At 35.9% G+C, this 19,748-nt stretch overlaps 1 protein-coding gene across 2 annotated transcripts in view; it reads left to right on the top strand.

The window, feature by feature from the left end:
- The window catches only part of mapk8ip1a (mitogen-activated protein kinase 8 interacting protein 1a), a 35,290-nt gene extending 16,182 nt beyond the window's left edge, over positions 1–19,108 (top strand). For both annotated transcript variants that reach the window (XM_055009408.1, XM_055009407.1), the window contains exons 2-12: positions 43–118; positions 838–1,398; positions 3,523–4,068; positions 5,786–6,046; positions 9,545–9,620; positions 9,708–9,874; positions 9,955–10,058; positions 10,666–10,776; positions 12,093–12,163; positions 12,350–12,448; positions 13,623–19,108. In XM_055009408.1, the coding sequence (XP_054865383.1) occupies positions 43–118; positions 838–1,398; positions 3,523–4,068; positions 5,786–6,046; positions 9,545–9,620; positions 9,708–9,874; positions 9,955–10,058; positions 10,666–10,776; positions 12,093–12,163; positions 12,350–12,448; positions 13,623–13,695 (2,145 nt within the window). In that variant the 3' untranslated portion in view covers positions 13,696–19,108. The remainder of the gene's footprint in view (positions 1–42; positions 119–837; positions 1,399–3,522; positions 4,069–5,785; positions 6,047–9,544; positions 9,621–9,707; positions 9,875–9,954; positions 10,059–10,665; positions 10,777–12,092; positions 12,164–12,349; positions 12,449–13,622) is intronic.
- Positions 19,109–19,748: the final 640 nt, after the last annotated feature.

Genomic DNA, 19,748 nt, shown 5'->3' with positions numbered 1-19,748 from the left:
GTCTGTGAGTGTGTGTCTTACACTGCTGTTTTGTGTGTCCAGGACTCCATCAACAACAACTCTTTAGGAAAGAAGGACAGCTGGAAGGACTCCCACTCTTCCTCCCCACACATCACAGGTATGAACACACACTTTACACGGATAAATACACACATTACAAGTATAAAAACACATATCACAGGTATGAACACACACATTAGAAGTATATATACACATATATTACAAGTATAAATACACACACATTGCAAGTATAAGCTCCAATCTCGTTGTACAATGACAATAAAGCACATTCTAAGTATAAATACACACTGTACAAGTATGAGCCCATACTTTGTAGGTATAAATATGCACATTCCCAGGTATGAAGACACAATAGAAGTATAAATACACACATTGCAAGTATAAATACACACAATACAGGTATGAACACACACTTTAAAGGTATAAATACACACATCATAGGTATGAACACACATATTAGAAGTATTAATGTACACATTACAAGTATAAATACACATATTACAGGTATGAACACAGGTAAAAATGGCATTTTTGTGACATTTCTAAAGTTATAATGAATGTTTTCATTGGTTTATTGTGCTTTAGACAGTTTTTTATGTCACCTGCCCTGTTAGTGTTTTGAAATTAAACATATTTTGAATATAAATTTGTGATATAAAAGGACAAATGTGAAACACAATGCTGTAAACGAACCATGTGTGGGTTTTTTCCTCTGCTGCTGTAACTCTGATCCGGATAAACTGCTTATTAGTTAATCCCTCTGTACTCTGTACCTGGTTGCCTCACACATAATCTGATGCTTTGTTTGTTTGTCAGGGGATCTAACACCTCCGGATGTCCAACCAAAGGCCGAGGACAAAGTCCGGCCGGCCTCTCAGCGCCGACCGGCACCAAAACCCCCCACGGCCAACGGATCCAGATCCAACGGTCCGGCCGCCGCCACCACAGAAGCACGAGCTCGACCACGAGAGCGACCGGCGTCCGGGGCGACACAGACCTCCAGCACCCCGAGGAGTCAACGTAGAGCTGCAGCAGGAGGAGGAGGAGGAAGAGGAGGAGGGAGAGGAGCCACGGCGATGAGAGAGAGGAGTCATGTGGACGTCAGAGGGAAGGACGGACCGGCGGAGAGACGAGGAGGACGGCTGTGTGAGGAGACCAAGTCCAGGGACAGGAATGGACACCAGAGACCCAGAGAGGCCAACGGACTGAAGGCCAGGGCGGCCGATGGACGAGGGAAGGGAGGCGCTAAAGGAGGCAACAGGGCAGCGGGCAACAAGCTGAACAATGTGCTGAGCAACCAGGAGGTCTACCTGCCTGCCATGGTGGTCCCACGCACACCTGTAGCACCGAGGAACCAGGACAAGAACCAAGACCAAGGTTAGGAACCAGCTTCAGAGTCGACTTTAGACCAGCAGGAGTCAGGGAGGAACATTACAGTCAAAGGGCTGGCACTAACAACAATTTCTCTATTAATACATTTTCTGCTTTTTTTTTTAAACCAATTACCAAACCACATAAGCAAATGTGCATTATTATTATTTCCATCCAGAGACATTTGGACAATCTGAACTACCATATAACTACACTACAGGCCAAACATTTGGAGCCAACTTGGAGTTTCTGTTCACAACATCTTTCTTAAAAACCAGTATGAATTCTATGGATTCTGGGATGTACTTACTGCAAGATCAGACTTTGCTTTCATTGATGCGGACCTTTATCTTTAAGTATACATTGAAATTACCAGACAATTGATGAATAAATGTTAACGAAAGTCACAACTTGAGTGCAAAGGTAAAAAGACAAATCACAGTTTGCATTATTCGCTTTAGGGTCTTTGCCTTCTGAGAGTTTGCAAACAAAAATCCCAATAAATCTTAACTATGTCCATGTCTCTGATAAATTACCACAGAAATGGCTGGAAAGAAACAGCTGATTAAAGAAACAAGAGTATAGATACCTAATAATTATAGTAAAAATCTATTCTGATGAGTGACTGTTTAGATAATTGTCAAGTTTTTTTTATACAAATTTGATCATGCTTCCAAACCTTTGGCCTGTAGTGTAGATATTTGGTTGATTTTATTATTTTTCTTCCAATATTTCCTAAATGTTTGCACTTATTCCCTGTAGCAATGCAAATTTTCCCCACTGTGGGATTAAGGAAGGCTTATTGTGTTGTGTTGTAGCGTAGCATAGCGTAGCATGTCTTGTTGTAGCGTGTCATGTTGTGTCCTGTCGTTGTGCATTGTAGCGTGCCGTGTTGTAGCATGTTGTGTTGTGTCATGTCGTAGCGTAGTGTCATGTGGAAGCGTATTGTGTCGCAGTGTAGCGTGTCGTGTTGTCATGTTTTAGCGTATTGTAACGTGTCTTGTCGTAGCGTGTCATGTCTTAGCGTATTGTAACGTGTCTTGTCGTAGCGTGTCCTGTTGTGTCATGTCATAGCTTTTTGTAATGTGTCTTGTCGTAGCGTGTTGTAGTGTATGGCGTCGTGTCATAGCGTATCACATCGTATCGTATCGTAGTGTAGTGTAGCTTATCGTCAAATGAAAAATGACTTACGTTCATTTTACTACAACAGACTGTATGTCTTTGTAAAATGCAGCATAGTATAAAACATTTCCATATTATAAGCTGTAGAATTAAACTCTAACATGATTAAATTAAACACTGACCCAACATTTAAGTGAGTGGTGTAACTCTACAAGAAATCCAAGTTTCTATGAAACTCCTGAATAAAATGAAAGAAGTGAAACATGGACCCAGCGGATATTTTAAAAGCAGCTAAGCAAACATCTGTTCTTCTTATTCTGCTCTCTGACTTTAGATTTTATGCAAATACAGCAGAATTCTCAGCTGAACCGTCGTCTTTAACTAAAGTCTTTGTTGAGTTTGTTACGTAACGTTATGAAATCAGAATCTTAGTGTTGCAGAGCAGCAGCTTAAAGTGACGGCTGGTTTACATGAGGCCTTAATGGAAGGTCTTTCAGTCACGATTTATTCAGGATCACAGTTTTGGTATATTTGCATACATCCTATTAATTTTGGCTTTAACATGATTTTTTTATGTTTGTTGTTTTTAATGTTTTTTTATTTGCACAAAAAAATCTAAATGATCTTAAGAAAGGTTTTTGAATTTGTATATAGAGATGAGTATCATCTGCATATAAACGGATGTAAAAATCATACCTCTGCTGCTCCTACTACAGTAGATAAACAGGTAAATATCTAATTCATGTTCACAATTTTGTTGTATTTGCACAGATGTTGTTTGACATGGATAAATTTACAGGCTATCTTCAGTCAGCAGAGGAGCTTTTTGGAGACAAATTACTGAACTAAGCTCCTGCAGAATTTCCCTCCCTCAGCAATAACCATTTGCCAAATGGATGTTACAAATTTTAAACAAAAAAGAACAGTTTTCTTGAAAAATGTTATAAAATCTGATATGAAATGATTCACCAACTGAGCTGAATGTTGCTCCATATTTTGTGTTCTCAGGCCAAAACCATGACAGGACCCAGGACAACCCCCCGGCTCTGTCCCGGTCCAGCAGTGAGGGGGGGTCCAACAGGATGTCTCTGAGCTCCGACACCGAGGGTCCCCCCCCAGGACCTCTGCATCCATCCCTCTCCCACCGAACCAACCCAGACATCAGCGAGGAGGATGGGGAGGGAGACCCGACTCCCTGCCTGAACGTCCCAGATGGTCTGACCCTCGCAGGTGGTGACCAAGCAGACACGGACTGTACCAAGTCAGAGTTGAAAGGGGAGATGGATGTCGGTAACTCTGTGGTGGACTGTGTGGCTGCTCGGACTGTACCAAAGAGCGAAGCTGCAGCAGGGTTGAACTACGACTCGGTTAAATACACGCTGGTGGTGGACGAACATGCTCAGCTGGAGCTGGTCAAACTCAAAGACTGTTTCCACGGTTACAACGAGCACAACGATGACAGCGACACCGAGACCGTCTACCAGTCGGCCAATGAGGAGGAAGATCCAGAGTACAAGGAGGAGAGGAAGAGGAGCGAGGAGGCCAAGAAGCAAGGTGAATATGAAGACTGATAATAACATGAAGGAGCACATATCTGTCCAACATGATGAATAAATGAATGAATGAATGAATGACCATCACAGCACCATAGATTTATATGAACCAGGATGCATTTAAGTTCTCAAATTCCAAAAATGGAAAGCCATCTTAAGCATCTTTCACATCAAATCTTAATTAAATAACACATATTATATAGAGATCTGAAATCTGTATAAATAATAACTGAGTTTACCTTCTTTTTAAGGTTTTTGTGACAAAGATAGCAAACTTTAACATCCAAAAAATTCAATCACTATTCCAGTTTATGATGATCTGAGCACCAAAGTTTGAGAACTAATTCGATAATTAAACTAAAATATTTACTGGTTCCAGCTTCCTAAATGTACTAATCTGATATTTTTCTTCATCATATGTGACCCTAAACTGAAACTTTTTTATTAGGACTAAATAAGAGATCTGAAGACTTTATTTGGGCACATGGGCAACTATAACAGACATTTCTCACTATTTTCTGACATATTTACTTGAAATAAATTTAATAAGCAAAAAAATGGTCATTATTTGCAAACTTAACAGAAATATTTCAGTGTTTGTTGAGCCATTTCATTGGTGATTAACCCTCTGAACCCAAAGCCGATGAGTTAATTTCAAATGCATGTCATCTTTTTAAAAAATGTCAAAATGTCAAAATTTATTTGAGTCAGGAACTGTAAAAAAAAAAGAAACAATCGATGGGTTTCCAATTTCCAATGATCCTATAATTACTAATGAATAAAAAAAAATAATTGAGACGGGTCTCATTTTAAAGGGATTTTTAAAAAAAATTGTGATTTGTATGTAGAGGTTAGTGTCATCTGCATATAAACAGACATTATTCCTATGTAGGCAATTACTGAATTGGCTAGCAGTTAGATAAACAGATAAAGATCTAATTTATGGTAACATTTTTGTTATATTTGCACATATGTTCCTAATTTTGGCTTCAACATGATATATTGATTACTTTTTAATGTTTTTTGCACAAAAATGTATTTTAAATGATTTAAAAAAATAATTTGACTTGCATATAGTCGTGAGTGTCATCTGCATACAAACATTTCTCTGTCACCTCTATTACTGAACTGGCTGGCATCAACAGTTATATAAACAGATAAACATCGAATTCAGAGTCAGAGTTTTGGTATATTTGCACACATCCTTTTAGTTTTGACTTCAACATGATATTTTTCATGATTTTTGCTTGTTTGTTGATTCTTATTCAATAGTTTTTTTATTTGCACAAAGAATGTACATGATCTTCAGGAAGGTTTTTGAATTTGTATATAGAGATGAGTATCATCTGCACATAAATAGATGTAGAAATCATACCTCTGTAGCTTCTACTACTGAATTGGCTAGTATCAAACAGGTAAACATCTAATTCATGATCACAGTGTTGTTGGACATAATTGATAAATTCCATGTGTTTTTTTTGTCGATGCCTTTCCATGTTTATTTGCAAAAAAAATGAATTTAAATGATCCAAGAAAGGTTTTAGGATTTGTATATAGAGGTGAATGCCATCTGCATATAAACAGATGTAGATATCATTCCTCTGTATTAAGATTTAACATAAAAGAGAAACCAGTAGAGGACCCAGTATTGAGCCTTGTGGAACACCACTGTCCAGATGAATTTCTCAGTTTATCCGCTCCTTGTTTTCTGTTTCCAGAGAGGAGGAAAGAGGAGGAGAAGCGAAGAAAGGAGGAAGAGGAGGCGAAGAAGAGGAGGGAAGAGGATATAAAGAGGAGGCGGGAGGAGGAGGTGAAGAGGAGGAGGGAGGTTGTAGCTAGAATCTGCAAACAGTCCAAGGTGACATCAACCACGACTTCAGAGGAAGACGAATCTAATGGAGGAAGAGGCGGAGCTCCCAGAAGCAGGAAGTTCCTCAACCTGTTCGGCAACAACAACAGCAGTAATTACAGTGCCACTGGTGAGTATTATATTGAAATATTCTTTTAAATCAGATAATCGAAACAAATTTAACTCAGGCTTCTGTCATACATCTTAGCACAACGCTTGTTCCACTCATGTAGTAGCATCCCAGAGCTAATCATTACTTTTTCTTTTCACATGGTTTAAAAAACCCAGAAAGGTATTTACTTGTGCAGTCCTGAGTCAAGGCAAATTGATTTTCTGTAAGTTTACTATTTGTCTGTTACTGTTTATCAGGAATTTTGGAGACATGTTACAGCCTTTAGTATATTTAATGAAGCCAACAAAGCTTTACCTTCATATTATGAATATTTTCCATGCCCTTGAAGTACATAGATGTGGATCCAGATTTATCACTTTTTAATGGACTTTTTCCATAATTTCTGAGCCTCAGAACTTCATCAGTACAGCAGATGGACAAATGACATTTTAGGAGGAAAAACACATTTAGGTTTTGGCAAAAACTGCAAACAAATCATAAAAAGGGAGGGGGAAATGATCACATAAATATCCCGAAATACCACAAAAAGATGCAAAATCACCACAAAAAGATGCAAAATGACTACAGAGGGACAAAATAAATAATTAAAGAAAGAGATACATCACCATATAAAGATACAAAAATACACAAAATTACCACAAAACAATGAAAAATCAAAACAATATCAATACGAAAATGGGCGAAATTAACAAAATTTGCAAATTCACTAAAAAAGATGCAAAACTGACACAAATTTCCAGATTTATCACTTTTTAATGGACCTTTTCCATAACTTCTGAGCCGCATAACTTCATCAGTAAAGCAAATAGACACATGACGTTTTCAAGGCTGAAAAACACATTTGAGATCTGGTAAAAACTGCAACCAGATCAGTTTTACATCCCCTGCAGGTGTCACAATCAGAGTTTCATCCTTGAAAACGTCATGTGTTTTCTTTTGTTTGCACAAAAAAAATCTAAATGATCTCAAGAAAAATTTTTGAATTTGTATATAGAGATGAGTATCATCTGCATATAACGGATGTAGAAATCATACCTCTGTAGCTACTACTGCTGAATTTGCTAGTATCAGCAGGTAAACATCTAATTCATGAATTTATCTAATGTAATTCTGAATCTAATTCACCATTTTCAGGCCTGAAAACTCATCTGAGTTCAGGTAAAGACTGCAATCAGATTAGGTTTACATCCACTGACATCCACTGTCACCATCTTTAAGACTTTCAGTCCTGAAAATCTGAAGTGTTTTTTATTTGCACATTTTTTTAAGTGATCTTAAGAGAGGCTTTTGAATTTGCATATAGAGATTAGTGTCATCTGCATATAAACGGATGTAGAAATTGTACCTCTATAGCTTCTACTACTGAACTGGCTACTATCAACAGGTAAGCATGTAATTTGGGAATTCATCTAATCTAAATCTGAATCTAATTCAGCATTTTCAGGGCTGAATAACACATTTGAGTTCTGGTAAAAAAAAAAAAAAAAATAAAAATGCAACCAAATCAGGTTTACATCCACTGTAGGTGTCACAGTCTTTAAGACTTTCAGCCCTGAAAATGTCATTTGTCTATCTGCTGTATTGATGAATTTTGAGGCTCAAAAATTATAGGAAAAGTCCATTTTAAAATGATAAATCTGTACCCCCTTCTATGTACTTCAAGGGCCTGGAACTCTGGAAATATTCTTAGTATGAAGGTCTAACTTTGCATGGATTCATTAAATATATAAATGTTGCTGTAGCTAAAAAATAATGATTCTGATGTCAGATGGGAACCTTTTTTTTTTAGATTTGGTAGATTTTGTATCAAATGACCATTATGTAACCTGCACACAAACATGCTGAGGCGGTTGAAAGTTGAGTTTCTTTTTGTAAGATGATGCCTTCTGTAGTCGAGCAGCTACAGAACAGTTGAATGTAGTTCTACTGTGGTTGCAGTGAAATGTCACTAGAGTGTTCAGATTCATAGATAAAGCAGTGACTGGCGGTGTCTGACGTCCAGCTGAGCTCCTCTACTTCTAGTTTCTCCTCTCAGATTGAGTTTGAAAGAGGCTGAAATCCTGAACCCAGCTGCTGATTGATTCTGCTTGGCGTGACACAATAATCGCCCTTTTCAGATCAGATTTTAGGACAACGGATAAGTTTCAGTCAGCAGAGGAGCTTTCTGGAGACAAATTACTGCACTAAGCTCCTGCAGAATTTCCCTCCCCAGCAATAATCATTTTCCAAATAGATGTTGCTTATTTTTAAACAAAAAAAAAATGAACAGTTTGCTTGAAAAATGTTTTGAAATCAGCCCTCTGTTGGCCACCAGTGGCATATCAGTACAAACAGCAGAAGTGGTGAGAGGCATTGTGGGATTCCTGAACGTTTAGCTTCATATTACTGCAGTATTAGGAAAAGAGCACATTTAGCTCTGGATAACTTTTCAGCATCTACTGGTTTTGGATGATGATAGTCAGAATTTTACATTAAACTTTAATATTCTGTAAAAATCATTCAACCTTGATTTTGATTTTAAAGGACAAATATGACATAAAATACACATTTTAACCTGCTCCTTGTAAGTCCACCGACATTTAAGAAACAAATATTTCAGTATTTTATATTTATTTTGTTGTGATTTTGGTTTTTAGTGTGTCAGAATTTTTATTTTGTTTTATATTAGGAATTTATAATTTTTTATTCAGTTTTTTTGCTTTTTTTGCACATATTTTTCTTGTTGCTTGTCCAATAACATTGGTCTGCTCCTGGTTTTTAGTCAAAAAAAGTCACATTATTTTAAATCCAACAGCACCAAAGTATTTTCCGGTAAAAAACATACAAAATAAAAATATTGGTGTTATAAATTAACCTAACAAGTTTAAATACTGAGGTTAAGATTCAGCAGTGTTGATTATGTTGTGAATTATATATTAACAGTTAAAACCCTACAAAAATACTGTATGACTATAATACATACTAAGGCTGCAATGCTACAATATTTTTCAGTTTGAATATTAACTAATTTAAATATGAAGCCAAGACATACCAATGTTTATATTAGGGATGTTTGTATATGTTTATATTAATCTGACTAATTTATTCCAATTTCTTTTTTATTTAATTAGCTTTTTGTTAATTTTTTTATGTTATGTTTCATATTATATTATAAGATAAGATAAAGATAAAGTTCTTTATTTCTCCCCACTCCAGGGGAAATTTACGTTGTTACAGCAGCTTTATTTACAATATATACAAGGGTGAAAAAAAAATTTTTAACAGAAAAAATAAAAATAAAGTTTAAAAGTGCAAAGATGTGCAGTGCAAGAATGTCAGTGCAAAAGTATTATATTATAGTATATTATAGTATATTATATTTTTCTTTTTTAATCCAATTTTTCAATAATTTTTATTATTATTTTGTATTTTTAAATTATGTTTCTTGTTATTTTTAATTATGTTTAGTGTGCTATATGAATAAATGTGATCTGATTAAAACTGTGTGTGGTCCAGGTGCCGGTTCCTTCGGTATGTTCTCCTGTGTTCTGGACGGTGTGGAGAGGCAGCAGAGCCACAGAGCCGTCTACAGGTCAGAACACGTCAACACGCTAACTGTAACGTGTGGATATGAACATGTGAAGCTAAAGCTTAATCTTCTCTCTGGTCTGTGTTTCAGGTTCGTCCCCCGTCACGCTGATGAGCTCTACCTGGAGACGGACGACCCGGTTCTGATGCTGACCCAGTCCGAGGATCTGTGGTGTCAGGGCTACAACATGAGGACCGGAGCCACCGGCATCTTCCCCGCCTTCTACGCCGTCAGGGTGCCCAGAGAGATGAACCAGGGTAGGCTGCAGCAGATTCACTGTCCAAACAGGATCCAGCGTCGTCAGCGGTAACACGATCTTTGTTCTATCCTCTCACAGTCCAGGCAGACGGATGGACGGACAAGTTCATGGTCAGATTTCTGGGTTCAGTTCAGGTCCCCATCCACACCGGCAACGACGTGCTGAGTGCTGCCATGCAGAAGGTACAAAAATACAGACGCAGGTCACCACAAAGTGAAAATATGACGGTATACACGTGCTAAAATTAGGGATGTCCAGATGTAATGTTGAAAATTATTCAACCCCAATCAGCTGTTACACATATGTCCACAAAAAAGTATAAAATGGATTAAAAGCATCATTTAAAGTTGTGCTGTTTTCATCACAAATGCTTCAAAAATTATCCAAAGAGAAATTATTTTAGCTTATAGTTTGCATTTGGATATAAATTATAGAGCTCTTTTGAACTATTCTGAAGATATTTATGCAAGTTTTAGAGACTAGGTTTGTATGTCTGATTTTCTGTTGTGAGAATTGTTCGTAAATGACTCTCGACACTAATGCCAAGAACACTATTTGCCTAAATGTAAAAAAAATGTTAAATTTAGGAACATGTATAATAATATCTACTATTTTTTGTTACTTTTGGGTGTAAAAAAACATAATAATGATAACAATGAGTTCAAAATGCACCCCAGACCCCTCAAACTGTCTGTTTGAACGTCTTTTTCTGAGACGTAGTACTTTCTACTACTCAGACTGTAGTATTTATACCTGAAACACTGACTGGTCGATGATTTCCGTCCACAGGTAGCTTGTAACAGGCGATCAGCAGGTCAGCCTCCGTCAGCTTGTGTTCTGGAAGTCAGCGTTAAAGGAGTGAAGATCAGCGTCCAGGATCAGTGTCATTCTGCTCACAGGGTAAATAAACGCTCTGAATACTCACACAGCCTCAGAAATGATGATTAAACCACCACAACCAACGTTTTCTGCCTCATCTTTGGCAGTTATTAGTTTAACAACACCGTGTTTTCTTTTGAAGGTTGTGTTAATGATGATATTGAGCCAGTTACAACATAATTTATTGCATTTATTGAGATTTTTTTTATGTCTTTAGAAGATGTTGTAAATATTTAACAACTCACACTAAATTATTAATGTTGTGTAAAGTAAACAGCACGTGGTCTAATAGTTGTTGTTTCCCAGGTTGTATTTATATACTCAGATTTACATTTACCTATGTTATTTTTTGTAAACTTTCTTTCATTTAAAATCCACCCAAATAAATAAGAAAACATCCAAATAATATTAATAAATAAAGCGATGGTGAATTCATCTGTCCAGATTGATTTTACCCAAAGCTGAAAGTTACATCGATATAGAAAATGACAAATAAACATTTACAATTTTATTTTTCAGAATAATCTGCCTGTAAATATATATAAAGAAGAAAAAAAAGGAATTCTAAAATTACATTTTCTATTTAATAAGCAGCATTGTCTCCATTTTACATTTATTATTCTGCATTTTCTTCACAGTTAATTGTGGACTAATTATTCTGAATAAAGGAAAAATAACGATTAATTTGTTTGATTTTAAAATATTTTGTTTTATCTCAATTTTTTGCAGTTATTCTGGTCATTTGGATTATTAATAATCCAGGATTACAGATTTATATGACTCTAGAATTTTCTATTTAGTATTTTTTAATGAAGCATATTCTCATTTGCACATTTCTGTATAATGTTTTAAATAAAATACTGTCACTCCTGTATATTCTGTTGATTTTCTATATTATATTTTCTATATATTTTGAATCTTATTTCACTTTATTTTAATTTAATTTTTAACTTAGTTTAATTTAATTTTTTTCATTTAATTTTATTTTAATTTAACTGAATTTCATTCAATTTTAATTTTATTTAATTGTATTTTTTATTTAATTTATTTTAAATTAATCTGATTTTATTTCATTTTATTTTTTATTTCATTTTATTCTAATTTATTCTAATTTGATTTCATTTTATTCTATTTTAATTGCATTTTAATTAAATTTCATTTCATTTCAATTTAATTTAATTCAATTTAATTTTCATTTTATACCCTAATATTCTGTGTTATCTTGTTGTTTACTCCTTTATTGAATATCCATGCTGCTGTATCAACTTATTTTTATTAATAAAGCCAACTAAGTCAAAGTTTATTTAACCTTTTACACGTCTTTGTGTCTCCATCAGGGCGAACAGTGTTTCCATTTCTTCCAGTTGAAGAACATCTCATTCTGCGGCTGTCATCCTAAACACAGCAAGTGAGTCCAACGAATATTATAAATATTAATAAATGAATTACTTATTAAATTAATAACTTTACTTATTGTATGTGTCTATTTTGTGGTGTTTAGTTTAAAGAATCAGATGTAAATTTCAGGTTTTCCTCAGTAAATACATGTTGTTGTTTCTGTTGTTGTTGTTTTATATTGTTGTTGTTGTTGCAGGTATTTTGGTTTCATCACCAAACATCCCGACCAGCAGCGCTTCGCCTGCCACGTGTTGATGTCAGAAACAACATTACATCCTCTGGCTGAGTCTGTGGGGTGAGAACTGCTCTGATCACTGTTTATTCTGTTAAACTTCAGGTTCTACATGTTTTCAGGCTCAATCTGCAGCTACTAAAGGGTCACACATCTCAAATTATTCCACATAAAATCAACCAAACCTGATAAAAGTTCCCACCTGACCTCCTCAGAATCAATTATTTTTCTCTGTATCATAACTTTAGTATATTTATTTTTAAGTTTTACCTTCATGCTATGAATATTTTCCAGAGTTCCAGGCCCTCTGAAGTACATTTATGTTATTTTTTCCATCATTTCTGAGCCTCATAACAGATTGACAGCCATAAGTTCCATCCAAGAGCATTAAAATACGACTGGATTAGAAAATCTTAAACTGTTTCTGGGTGTTTCTTTGCTCCTGTTACATTTTTACTCACTGTAGGTTCATTTTTCACCACAATCTAAAGTCCTGCAGCTCCATGGAAACAGAACAACCATGAAGAAGGAGAGAGAATGAAGAAATGTGCAGAATGACAGTTAGAATTATATAAATTATTTAGAAAAATTGTCAAACAAAAAACTAAAACTGAGTTAGTTTCTGCAAAATCTTTCCAAGTGCACACAGTACTGTTATAAAATGATGGCTCCACATATTCTTAATATTTTTCAACTCAGATTTTTGCTTCAAAGCTCAAAAGCACAACCTGCAGTTCAACCAACAACTCATTTATTCAGAATCTAGTGCAAACTGCTTATTTTTGGTGAACTTTGCTGGTTTTAAATGAAACATCATGATTTTTAGCTTAGATTTGGATACGATTCCTGATTTAACTATATGATGAGTTGATTTTATTCAGTTTTTACAGTTTCTCGCTGATACATTTATAATTTTGGATAATTTGGTGTAATTATCCAATAATAATTTGGTAATTTGGTGTAATTTTGGATGCATTTTTAAAAGATAACAGCTGGTTCAGTCGGTTTAAAACTATTTTTCATGACAAACTCGACACTCAAACTAAATATAAAGTAACATTTAAAAAGAAAAACTCTTCACATTTTTTCATCACTGAGTAATAACTAAACAATAACGCTAAAGATAGATCATTTAATGTTATCTTCATTGAAAAAAATGCTTCTCTTTCAAAAATAAGGACATTTCTAAGTGTGAATAAAACAATTCTTCCATGTTCTCGTCTTGTTATTTCCTCAGGAGGGCGTTCCAGCAGTTCTACAAGGAGCACATCGGCTACTCGTGTCCCACTGAAGACATCTTCATCGAGTGACGTCGTCACCGTGAACCTCACTACGTGCATGGAAGCCTGGTCTTACACCGACTGGACCACCGATATATATCTCCTCTGCATGGTGGATTCTTTGTTTCTGCAGCTGCATCCGGTGATACAGCGAGCTTCTCCTTCCTTCGGCCACGTCTCAGTATCATAAATACCTCGAACGGATGGATGGGAGCGAACGACATGATGTAAGCCCAACACAAATATCTATTTTATAAGCAGAAATGACTTACATGTAACTATGTGTAGATATTAAACCTCTCAGACAACCTCCTCTGCCCTGCAAAGCCACAACACAGTAGCTGCACTTTAGCTAAATTTAAACCTAAATCTGACGTCTTCTATCAACATCTGGCTGGTGAAATTTAGCTGCAGATCAATTTTACTGCTCCGACATGTTTTTATTATCATAGAATAACGCAGCAGCTGAATTATAACAGATGAAAATAACCGACAAGATAAAGAAGTGGTGCTAAAAGCGAACTAATCCAGCTCAGCAGAGCAGCAGTGAGAGCAGCCCGATGGTTTTATTCCATTAAACTGCTTTTAAATCACATATTCAAGTGTTTAAATTTGAGTTTCAGGGTTTCTGATTGTGCCGTTGCTGTTTGGTGGCTCTGCAGAGCCAGATAAAGTTAATTTAATAACATTAAAATTCTTGGTTTGCAACCAGAGCTTCAATCAGTAATAAGAGACAGTTTGGTTCATCAGCCATGTTAGCAGCTGTGTGAGTCTGAACAGTGTTTGTTGGTCTGAAACTAAACCAGATGAAATGACAGGAGGTGTGAAGTTTTTACTAATTTATCCTCCTGTAGCTGATCAGCATGGATGGTTTATGGAAGGAGCCAATCTAATGACCACAAGTACACTCAAATCAGCAAGAAAGAGACACAAAAACATGACAAAAACAACTAGAAAGATAGGAAAATAAACACAAAGAGATGCAAATGGACTACAAAAAGACTTCCAATGACCAAAGAGATACAAAGCAACTACAAAGAGATGCAAATGGACTACAAAAAGACTTAAAATGACCAAAGAGTCACAAAACAACTGTAAAGACAAGCTAAAGGAATACAAAGAGACACAAAAAACCTACATAGATTGACAAAAGTAACTATAAACTGATGCAAAATGACTGGACAGAGACAGGAAATGGTCACAAAGAGACTCAAAATTACCACGAAGTGATTTTAAAAAAAAACACCTACAGAAATACGAAACAACCACAAAATAACTTAAAACCACCAAAGACAAAAAGAAGACAAAAAAAACTTATAAAGACTAACGAGAGAGATGTAGAATCACAACAAGCAGACAAAAGAAGACTACACAAGTAACAACAGAGACAAATCGACTAAATGTCCACAAGCAAACACAAATTAACCAGAAAAAAACTCAAAATCACCAAAAAGAGATGAAAACACAGTATAAAATGTGTCAAAACGACCACAAAGAGAACCAAAATAAGTATAAAGAGACACAAAACAACCACAAAAAGATTTAAAAGCATCAAAAAACACTACAGACCAACAAATGCTGACAACACAATTATAAAAAGATGCAAAAATGACTACAAATTGATGAAAACAACTACAAAGACATAAAATGACTATAAAGGGACATCAAAAACTTACGACTGACAAAACAACTATAAAGAGACACAAAATTACGACAGACACAAAACTACTCTAAAGAGACCCAAAATGACCACGAAATGAAAGAAAATAACCACAAAACGACTTAAAAGCATCAAAAAAAAGTAAAACAGTACAAAAAGCATCAAAAATAATGACAAACAACTATAAAGAGACACTATAAACATACAGAGGCTAACAGCACAACTACAAAGAGATGCAAAAATGACTACAAAATGAAGAAAACCACTACGGAGACATAAAATGACCACAAAAAAAACTCAGAATGACCACTAAGAGACCAAAACAACTATAGAGACACACAAAATGACCATAAAGAGACAAAAAACAACCACGGAAAGACTTAAAATCATCAAAAAAGACCAAAATAGTACAAAATAACAACAAACAACTCCAAAGACATGCAAAAATGACTACAAAATGGTAAAAACAATTAGAGACATAAAATGACCATAAAGAGACAGAAAATAACCACAAAAACACTGAAAATCATTTTAAAAAGCGTTACAAAAAGCATCAAAATAATGACAAACAACAAGAAAGAGATCCAAAAATGACTACAAAATGGCTAAAACAACTATAGAGACATAAAACGACCATACAATAAACTCAAAATGACCACAAAGAGACAAAAACCCACCAGAAACAGATGAATCCACGGCGCTAACATGGCTGACACAACATTTCATTCTTTAAGCTTCTAAAACTGTCTTTCCTAGTGTTGAAAACTGAAAAATGATGCTCTGGGAACGTAAATTAAACATTTAATAACAACCTTATTAGTTAATAAAATTAACAGTTAATGTGTGAAACATGAACTTGAGTAAAACTTGATCTGTATTTTACGGCTAAATTCTTGGAAACTTTATTCATAATTTGTAAAAATCAGTCGGTATGTAGCTGTAAATATCAAGTTTATTTCCAAGTAAAGCTTCACTGCAACACTTTCTTCATTTCCTTTTAAGTTAAATCCAAGTTCTGTTGACTTTTCTTGGAAATATTGTTGAATTTAAAGCTAAATATTTTCAGATTTTTATTCCATTGTACAGAAAGTTTCAAATAAATTAGCCTCAATGAGTTTTCTTAAGCTCAAAAACGAATCTTGAACCCAGTTTGCAAACCTGTGGCTGTCTGTATGAGAGTTTAATGACTGAAGTTAAACCTTAAGAAAGTATTAAACATTTAGAAATGAAATTCTGCATGAATTTAAAGCAGGATCGGTAGCAGAATGTAGCTGCTCGTGTAACATTAGTAGGTTTTTACCTGCTTCTCCCTTCATCCTCTGGACCAAAATGTTGAGTTCAAGCAACAGATTTTCGTGAGACTTGCATGAAGGTTTCAGGTTAAAGACATTATTAACATTGATTCCCCTGCAAGGCTTCAAAGGATGAAAAAAACTAAACCGGACCTGCTTGTTTCTTTGCACAGACGAGGACAGATTTTTAAAAAAATAAAAGTATAAATGTGTATTTTTAACCCCCAGACATGACAATCTGCTGTTGTTGACTGTGAAGGTGCCTCATTTCTCTTTTTGCTGCTTTTACTTTCTTCTTCCAAAACGACTACGAACCCTCCGCTGGGTTCGTCGAGGCCCGAAGGACGCCGTGCAATTCAGAGTGTGATGATGGAGGAGGGCGGTTCACTGTGCAGTCTGTCCATCTGTCCACTTTCAGCTTCCTCTGCATCGACCGCTCAAATCTGGAGAGTACAAGTTAGCCTAGAGATGCTAGTTACTTTATATCCGACAACTTTAATCCGGTTCTGCTGTTAGAATCGAGATGTTGGGGGTTCTACAGCTGTAAAAGTTAAAATACTGACTGTAAAAATCATCCAAATTGTCGTAAAGCATCAAATTTAGCATGAACATTAGCAACTTTAGCAAAAAAAAATGCTAGCCATGCATCAACATCAACTTTGTTTCACACGTTTTTAAAATGAAACTGTTGATGACAGAGATTCTACAGCTGCCAAATTTGGAGAAGAGACTAAAAAAAATTATCCAAATTGTCATAAAGCATCAAATTTAGCATGAGCATTAGCCACTGTAGACCAAAAAATGTTAGCCATGCATGAATATCAACTTTGTTTCACACATTTTTGTATGAAACTGTTGATGATAGAGATTCTACAGCTGCCAAAATTGGAAAAGAAAAAAAATCATCAAAATTGTCATTAAAGTATAAAACTTGGCTTGTTTATCTCGTTTTGGAGCTATTTTAGGAAAGAAAAAACATTAGCCATGCAAAGATATTTCAAGATGGTGGACATTGGCGTCAAATTTTTGGACTTTTAGGAGTATCTACATTTTTACAATATTACTATCTTTGTTTCATACATTTTTGTATGAAACTGTTAGAACCTGACAGAGATGGTCGAGGTTCTACAGCTGCCAAAATTAAAATAAAAATGCAAAATGTGATATAAATATTACATTTTGTATGTGCCTTAGTTATATCAGGTCACGCTAGACAAAAACGCTACCCACATGTAAATTTTTCAAGATTACAGACATCTTTTAACTTCAGTTTTTGTGATTTAACTTGTTTGATACATCTTTGACAGCTTAGAGTTAGATTGTAGCAAGCAGACTGTCGTGATTCATAAAATATTTCCCTGAACTGATCCACGTGGGGCAGAAAAACCTCCTCTCTTGTTTATCTCCGTGTGTTATTGATCCTGTCTAAGTGCATATTCCATAAAACTGGACGGTTAAACTGTTTAGCCTCAAATAGCCTCTCATGCAGCTGCGGTGAAGTTAGCATCCATTTGTAATTAAATGCATTTCCTTTCATTGAACACCAGGGGGCGCGGTCTGTGAATTATTATATTATAATACATATTTTATTATGATTTAAGCTAGCTGTTGTTCTAGAGATCAGCCTTATTTCAAGCAGCTTAAAAGCTAAACAGAAACTAGCCGGCTAATGTAGTTTAGCATTTAGCGGCTAAAGATTTACGGAGTCAGATTTGTGTTAAACTGATCAAAGAAAACTTCTTAAACATGAAGCAAAAAAGAATTTCAGATAGAATTAAAAAACTCATTACTTGCAAACTAATTATTTTTACAGTTGCGTATATTATTGATCTTCATTTTGTTTGCAGTAAAGATCCATTTCTCGAGGGGTGGTGGAGACCAAAACAGAACTAAAAGCTAATTTATCAGCAACAAAAACATCAGCTGATGCGGCTTTAAGATCCACGATTTGAGTATTTTGGCTTTCTAGCTAATGAGAAGTTGATCCACCAGGTTTGAGCAGTCGATGGAAACGAAGCCCGACATGTTTTGTGTTTGAATCAGTGCCTATTTTCTTTTTTTATTCAGTTCTCTGGTGTCGTGATGATGATGATGATGATGATGACCATCCTCTGTATTAACTGTCCAGATTTTTCTCCGATCGCAGAACCAGAAGCAGAAACTCGTGTAGCTCAGTCGACTCGGTGCATCTCGGACGGTTGCCCTGGAAACAGCGTGACCGAGGAGAGGTGGAGGTTGTGGGTTTCCACGGCAACCATCCGAGATGCTTCACGGCGAGCTGCTCCGGCGGAAAGTGTGTCCTTCCTCCATGTTTCTGTGAGGACGGACTGTACATACGTGAGCAGTGTCAGACATCCTGTATAGAAGCTGTATGTTTGTATAGATTATTATTGTATGCCGTCGGGTATAACACCGCATGATATCTATGTTGTAAAATGAAGACGAGACTGATGGTGGCTGTTCTTGTCAATAAATCACGTTTACAACTGCATTCAGGACGTGTTCTTGATGTTTTTTTGATAAAATACAAGTCAGTGTTGCATCTCTAGAAACGATTCTTGAGCCGGATTTGATTTGCAGTTGGTGAATTTCTAAACCTGCTGCTACATACATCGATCAGGCCTGACATTATGAGCACCTGCCTCATATTGTGTTGGTCCCCTTCTCCTGACCCGTCTAATGGACTCCACTAGACCCTGAAGGTGTTCTGTGGTATCTGGAACCAAGATGTTAGCAGCAGATCCTTTAAGTCCTGGAAGTTGTGAGGTGGAGCCTCCATGGATCAGACTTGTTTGTCCAGAACATCCCACAGATGCTCCATTGGACTGAGATCTGTGAATCTGGAGGCCAAGTCAACACCTCAAACTGGTTGTTGTGCTCCTTAAACCATTCCTGAACCATTTTTACTTTCTGCCACGGAGCATTATCCTGCTGAAAGAGGCCACAGCCATCAGGGAATATCATTTCCATGAAAGGGTCTACATGGTCTGCAGCAATGCAGGAGAAATTTCACCTGATTTTGGACACATTTTAGGAATTTTAGATAAGTTTTAGTCATTTTGGGCTAGTTTTGGTAGAGATTTTGGAGATGCTCTGACCCAGTCGTCTAGCCACTTGACCATTTTTCCTGC

The sequence above is a fragment of the Amphiprion ocellaris genome, chromosome 3, assembly GCF_022539595.1.
Source record: "Amphiprion ocellaris isolate individual 3 ecotype Okinawa chromosome 3, ASM2253959v1, whole genome shotgun sequence".
In the NCBI taxonomy this organism is placed as follows: domain Eukaryota; kingdom Metazoa; phylum Chordata; class Actinopteri; family Pomacentridae; genus Amphiprion; species Amphiprion ocellaris.
The sequence above is the reverse complement of the archived record's forward strand: the minus strand, read 5'-3'. Positions and strand labels throughout refer to the sequence as shown.